At 46.6% G+C, this 7,250-nt stretch overlaps 1 protein-coding gene across 1 annotated transcript in view; it reads right to left on the reverse strand.

The window, feature by feature from the left end:
- The window catches only part of CNRIP1 (cannabinoid receptor interacting protein 1), a 103,387-nt gene extending 96,797 nt beyond the window's left edge, over positions 1–6,590 (reverse strand). Inside the window, exons 1-2 of the mRNA XM_086927735.1 lie at positions 6,288–6,590; positions 4,860–5,004 (exon numbers count right to left, since the gene is read on the reverse strand). Coding sequence (XP_086783861.1) covers positions 4,860–5,004; positions 6,288–6,466 — 324 coding nt within the window. The 5' untranslated portion in view covers positions 6,467–6,590. The remainder of the gene's footprint in view (positions 1–4,859; positions 5,005–6,287) is intronic.
- Positions 6,591–7,250: the final 660 nt, after the last annotated feature.

The following is a 7,250-nucleotide window of genomic DNA, read 5'->3' on the forward strand; positions in this document are numbered from 1 at the left end:
CAGGGACTATCGCAAGTTTTGGCGAATTGTTAATACGGGATCCGAGCATCTAGCATCGGCAATAGAACCGAACATTGCGCCAAGGGTATGGCAAGAGCATTTCCAGTCCCTCTACACTGTGGAAGTTGGGGTTTCATGCCACCTATCCCCAACCATATCTAGCCACCCCGAGGGGGACCCCTTTACAGATAAAGAGGTGCGAGCTGCTATTGCGGGATTGTCATCAGGCAAGGCTCCTGGGCTGGATGGTCTACCAGGCGACCTGTTCAAATAAGAGCCCGATGTATGGGCCCCCTACCTACTGACAATTTTCAATGCTGTCTTGAGGGGCATGGAGGTCCCCAGTACTTGGCTGGGTGCAGAGGTTGTTCCCATATTCAAAAAGGGTTCGCCTCTGCTCCCAGCCAACTATAGGCCCATCAGCCTAATAGATGTGTCCCAGAAGCTTTTTGGTAGGCTTATACTAGATCGCCTCCAGAATCTACTGGAGGACTGCACTAATCGAGGGGGGCAGCTTGTACACGGTCTTCGTGGACTTGCGAGCCGCTTTAGATTTGGTGCCAAGATCGAAACTATGGAGTGTGCTCGCCGATTTGGGGGTCCCGGTAGACATTCTTGCCATCCTAATGAGATTACATCAGAATAATTTGGACGTGTCAGGTGCGGCAGAAATGGTAACCTAACGGAAAGATTCCCCGTTTTCAGAGGGGTGAGACAGGGCTGTGTGCTTGCACCGACCCTGTTCTGCCTCTTTGTGAACGGGGTTATCGCCCACCTGACCAGGATTGGTGACATTGAGGCTCCCAAATTGAATGGCAGCAGGGTGCCCGCTATCATGTTTACGGACGACACCCTGCTGCTATTAAAATCCCCCAAGGGAATACAACGGGTACTCGATGGGTTTCTGAAATTTTGTACGGAGATGCGCCTTGAGATCAACGCTTCTAAAACAAAATATATGATCCTAAACCCCACCCCTTCAACACGCCCAAATCCCTTGCTTGGTTCAGTGCGATTAGAGCGGGTCGCCACATTTGAGTACCTAGGAGTAACCTTAAATGAGAATTTGACATGGGGGACACGCCAGATTAAGGCAAACATGAAACTGGTGCAGTTAGTGGGTGGCATCACCAGGATGGTGAACAAATCAACATATCGTCCACTTGGCCCTGTTATCCAAATTTACAAGTCTCCTGTACGGGGGCAGTCACATATGGGGCTGAACTGTGGGGACACACTTCTGCCCAAAACCTGATGATTACGGAAAATAAATTCATCAGGCAGCTGGTAGCTCTTCCACCAAGCTCGACGTTACTCCCCCTGAGATTAGACCTGGGAATTAGACCAATTACAGAAGAACTGGGACTCAAACCATTAACTTTCTGGCGAAGATTATGGAGTAGCCAAGAACTCATCAACTACCAGTCCGAGCTTCAGGAGTTTTTAACCCTATCAAATGCCACCCACATCCCATGGCTAAGTTACATAAAAAGGTCATGTTAGAGTCTGGGTCTCTCAGAACTTTGGACTGATCCAGCAAATGCAAGTACCAGGATCCCACGCAAAGTACTGTCAAAAGCTTATTACGACCAAAAGCTTACCATTGCTTTGGATAACACGCACGAGGGATCCTTGACAAACTTATTTGTTCAAAGCAAAGACTCCTACGTCCTGGACTGTGTTCTGGATGGCATGACCCCTGTCCTAAACAGGAAGTTATTTCTGCAGTGGAGATATGGCACATTACCCCTCAGGTCATTCACTAGTTCTTGGTCTTTGCCTCCGACCACAGAGCATTGCTCGGCATGTGGGCATATCCAAGAAAATGACTTACATGTGGTCTTCTTTTGCAAAGCTTACCAAAGAATTAGGAAATATTGGCTTGTCCCCCTCCTAAAAAATTTGGGCTTCAGGCGGTGCACCCCGGCGTACAGAATCTTAAAGACTGATGTGTCTCCCCCAACTGTGTTTGCAGTGGCAAAGTTTTTAACAGCAATGTGGTTTATTCGCACCCGCCTAGTGAAGGCGGAAATTTGTCTTCTTCTTCTCATTCTATTTCTAATTTTCAGTCTATTATGATTTTCATCAGGGACTGGATGAACCACAACCATCTGAAGTTGAATCCCGATAAAACAGAATTGGTCCTTACGGGTGGTTCCTCCAGTCCCTGGAACTCTTCTTTTTGGCCTTCTTCTTTAGGATCCCCTCCTACACCTTCTCCCTCAGTTAAGACCCTGGGCAGTAAACTTAATAATCATCTCAATCTTCACTCACAAATCAGTTCTGTTGTTTCTTCCTGTTTTCTTGTTCTTCGAACTATTCGCTCTGTTTCACGTTTCTTTTCTCCCCTTGCACTTAAACTAATCATGTCCGCTCTGGTTATTTCCCGGCTGGACTATGCCAACGCCCTCTACAACGGCATCCCAGCGTATAGTCTGCGGAAGCTCCAGCTGGTTCAAAACCAGGCGGCCAGATTGGTGTATGGCCCCCCCCGTTCCCATCATTCTACTCCCCTACTGAAGGCATTACATTGGCTACCTGTTAGGGAGCGATCCCTTTTTAAAACTGGTTGCATGGTTTTTCAGGCGCGCCAGGGCACTGCCCCTGCCTTCATTTCTTCCTTACTAAAAGAGTATACCCCTGTCCGTGAGCTTCGCTCATCTACCCAATCACTTCTCCAGGTTCCCCAGTACGGATGTAAGAAATGGGGCGGAGCCAATTTTTCATGCTTAGCACCATCCTTTTGGAATTCCCTCCCCGATCACTTACGTCTGGCCAGACACTACTGCCTCTTCCGAAAAGATCTTAAGACCTTTCTGTTCACCCAGGCTTTTCTTAATGTAAACTGATCTTATTTTTTTTGCTCCCCTTCACTAGTTTTTCGTTCCTACTGCTAAATTAGTCTCCACAGCGCCAAGAAACCGCACGGTGAATGTTGCGCTATATAAATATTTTAAATTCAAATTCAAATTCATTGACCTGTATAAATTATAATGTTTTTTACTGTCTGTATATCTTTTATGATCGAATTGATCGAAATAAAGATTGAATTGGATTGGATATACAGCACCTACCTAAAACTCAAACCGTCCAAGACAGAATCCTTGTCATCGTAAACAGCTTACAACGATTACAAATTCAAGTATGGCTCAGTGAATTGAAGTGGTGGCATCTTCATGCCTCAACTGACTTTCAGCACTAAATATACTGGATTGCCCCTCAACTTCAATCTTTCCTTCAAATCCCACATCTCCAAGATAACCACCTCTGCCTGCCACCCAGTTTTCCCACCTGAAGAAAGTAAAACCGGTGCACACCAAAATTGATTGAGCCAAAGCCCAGGCTATCTCTCACTTGTATGGTGGCAGCACCTTACTCTGCGGTCTCCCTGGCCGCAGTGAAAGGCATCCCACATAATACTACACCCTGGCTTATCAATGTTGTGCTTGAAACCTGCATTATCTTCAATAGCAGCTGTATCACAAATAAGGACACCAGAAATGGAACATCCATATTCCCGGCCCAGAAATTAACCTTCTCAGGCAGTAGTACACCAGCAGACAAGACAAGGTCATACTAGAAACTAAAAAATACAAAAAAATAAAACAAGCATTCTTTATTTGCTACCCATGGTCTGGGACAAGATAGCCATCAATATCAAAACAGCCCCAACTCTCCTTCAATCAAAAGGACCTGAAAACATAACTCTTCGAACACCATAAACTTCTCGAAACAATAGGACTCGTCAGACGTGTCTTGTGATTTGGAACAATTACAAATCACACCATTGGGTCCCAGCCCTGCACAGAGCTCTGATGTGCTGCCCCACCACTCCGGCTGGAAGGCGCCCAGAGTGTCTAATTTAAGCATTCTTTGCAAATAAACTCGAGAAAAGTATGCACCAATGAATCTCTAAAGCTATAAATGGTACCTAAATATAGCATTAATTCGGGGATATTTTGTAGGTTTTGGTCCTAATGGTATGGGGAAGGTTTTTACTTGTTTTCTTCGGGGAGGTGTGGGAATGATATCCTCTTGGCAGGAGGGGCCTGCCTAATGGCTAGTTTCCTGGAATGTACAACTTGACACTGATGACAGTAGTGAATGGCCAGGTTTGAATCTAGGCTCCAGTTGACAGCTATGGGAAGAGGGGCCGCACTGGAGCTAACTAGATTACCACTGAAGAAGGGAAACTCCCCCTGATTGGCTGTTTCTCAGGTGCATCGTCCTCTGGAAGGATGCCGGGCTGCATGGCCGTCGGTTTCTAGTTATAGTAACTGAATGATAGCAGTATGGTAACTATACAAACGTTGTATTACCAATAGTCAGTACTATATTCTCCTCAGTGTTTTTCTGTCCGAAAGATGATGGAACGTGTAGTGATACAATGCTACTATGGCTGTAGTCGTTACATGAACACACACATAATTCTTTCCACTGTACACAGCCGTAAACACCTCACACAAATTAAAAACTATCAGATCCTGTTTTTCCTTGGTGGGCGTGTAAAGGAGGCCCGTGCAGCTGCCGGTGCATAGTTACACTTCCTTTTAGTTTAGGAAACCCCCTCCTGCCCACCGGCTGCGGCAGCTCGAGGCCTTCATATATCCATGAGGTTATCAGCCGCCTAAATGAAATCTGAGGGATCCTCATTTGCAGGGGGGTGGAGAATGTGGGGGGGGGGGTCATTAGGGGGGATTACTCCATTGCTCAGTGCAATTTTATATGTCATTGCACTTTGACATCACTTAATTTGGATGCTAAAAGGATTAGATCCGCACGTCCTTACGGTACACACATTGTTTCAGTCTTGTAATACGGAGAATTGTTTGTTTTCAACTCTAGGCCCGAATCAGTACCTGAATGATGACTTGCAGTGGTTGCCTCTCCCCGCTTTTGGTGTGGATCACTCCTTCAGTGTCGTAGAACGCAGTATAACTGGCCATTTGCGGGTCTCTCGATTTCTCTTCGAGGGGGAGAACCACTCCTCCTATATTCATGGTGCTGAAACAGACATTGCGAGAGAAAAAAAAATCACACACTCTCAAACACAGGCGTGGCTGCAGTCATGTAGTGCTTCGTGACTGGCAAATAAAGATACACAGCACAATGGCAGAACATGTGACACCCTTCAGCCTCTGCCTTCATGCATACCCCAAATGAATATGTTATGACACTGCCTGTGATATGTTTTACGTCGTTTGCATTGTAGCGGCTGACGGGTCTGAATGTAACGGTGGCAGTGTTTGTGTCTCCCATGGTGCAGTACTGTCGATTAAGCAGAGATTTAATCGTCTTAACCAGCTTCGGTATTAGCGTTTGAGCTTCACGTTTCCTTCTGTTCATTGCTTTTTGCTGCCAAAATTCATGTGCACCACCCCCTCCCTTTGCGGCTACATTTTGTTTGATGAAGTGTGCGTAATCACTCATGGGGAAGGGGGGTGCAGTGGGCCGCCCTCGACACAACCACTAATCCACGTACATCCGGTAGAACATCTTTATCTGATACGCCCGTTTTCGTATCTAACACGTAAATACGGTACAGTATGTGTATCTGCGACCCTGCCCCTTCATATTTAATACGTAAATACGGTACAGCATTTATATCGGATACCCTGGCCCACGATCTGTAACATGTAAATATCATACGTACAATATCCATTCGTGATACCCCCTTCATATATAACATGTCAATGGAATATACTCAGTTGAATATACTGCATCTAACGTATCTAACACCTACATCAAATACAGCACAGTGTCCATCTATGATTCCCCCGCCCCTTCATATCCAACACGGAAGTACGGTACAGATATATCTGACACCTATTCCCCTCCATATCTAACTATATGGTCCAGCATCAATGTATTATACCATCTCTCTTCATGTCTAACACGAAATACGGTGCAGTATCCATGTCTGCTGCGCTTCGAGGCAAAATCTATGCAAATCAATGCACATGGGAGCGGTGGGCTGCGCCTTCTTAAACCCTTCTGCGGATCAATCGTTTCTATAATGCACTTAAAGGAGGAAATCCGGCCATTAATTAATCGAAACAACCCCATGACCCAGAGGCGACAGCTGTACATCTTACACAGACACCATGTTTGTACCAAAATATTAAGCAAGCTGTCCAACGAATACAAAAAGACGACCTTTTACACCCATTAGCCACTAATGCATTCTTCACGTCTAAAAATACCTGCAAAGGAAAGGGCTTGAAAGGAAAATAACGTTTCTGGGCAGCTGCCTGGAAACGAACAGGAAAGGTTTATGCTTTTCTTACGTGGCCTGCAACGCTCCCGGCTTCACCACCACCTCGATTTTATATTTGGCCCCGGTCAGCAGTTTGATGGTCCGGTTCTGCCCGAATCTCTGCCCGTCCACCTTAAAATAAACCGGCCCATCGTTCGGCTGGATTTTTAAGGAGACGGCGATTTTCACCAGGTTGGGGATCTCTCCCATGGCTTTCAGAGACGCCTGGGCGCGGAAGAGATGCGCGAGGCAGGAGGAGGGATGAGGGAGCTGTCAGAGGCAGCAGCCGGGCTCAGAGACGCAGCTGAGGATTTTTTCTAACCATCGAGAGCACAGCCTGCGCGCTCCCTCCCTGGTCCCCGGGGGGCACCTGCGCTCAAAACGCGCATTCGCAAATCCGGAGCCGGCGTTAACAACAATCAACGTTTAGCGCTGGCGTTCAGGACTCTGATAAGCCCGGACTGATAGAGAGGGTGTACTGCACTCCACTGGTGCAGAGGGAGGGGGGATGAATGTCTACCTCTTGGCTGGTTCAGCAGTGACCGGGAGAGCCTGGGTCAGACTAGAAGGCGGAGTGGGAAGGAGAAACATTGGCAAAACCTTCGAGCTGCGTTGTTTATTTTTATTTTTAGCAGACGGCTGCGGAAGTTGGCACGATAAAGAGATTTTGAAGGAATTGTCTTAGCTTTTGATAAGTCTGTGTTTTAATGGTTTCCCAAGCATTCCTGGGTCACTTTTTTTTCTGTAAGTAAACTCTAAAAGTAGATTTTTCTGTCTGTCATTCCTTGACCACAACACACCCGTTCAAAGCTGTGGGGCACGGAAGAAATGTGTGGTACTCTCTAGAGGTGGGCGAGCCAACAAATTAAGAGGGAGAACCAAGCACGAGCCGAGCCATAGAAATGTTTGGTATGTAAGTGATGCAACAAATGGGAGATGGGAGGCTAGTAGATTGGCCCACTTCGAATATGGGGAAGGTGCCGGTAAGCTCCTT

Source organism: Lissotriton vulgaris, chromosome 6 (assembly GCF_964263255.1).
Source record: "Lissotriton vulgaris chromosome 6, aLisVul1.2, whole genome shotgun sequence".
Taxonomy (NCBI): domain Eukaryota; kingdom Metazoa; phylum Chordata; class Amphibia; order Caudata; family Salamandridae; genus Lissotriton; species Lissotriton vulgaris.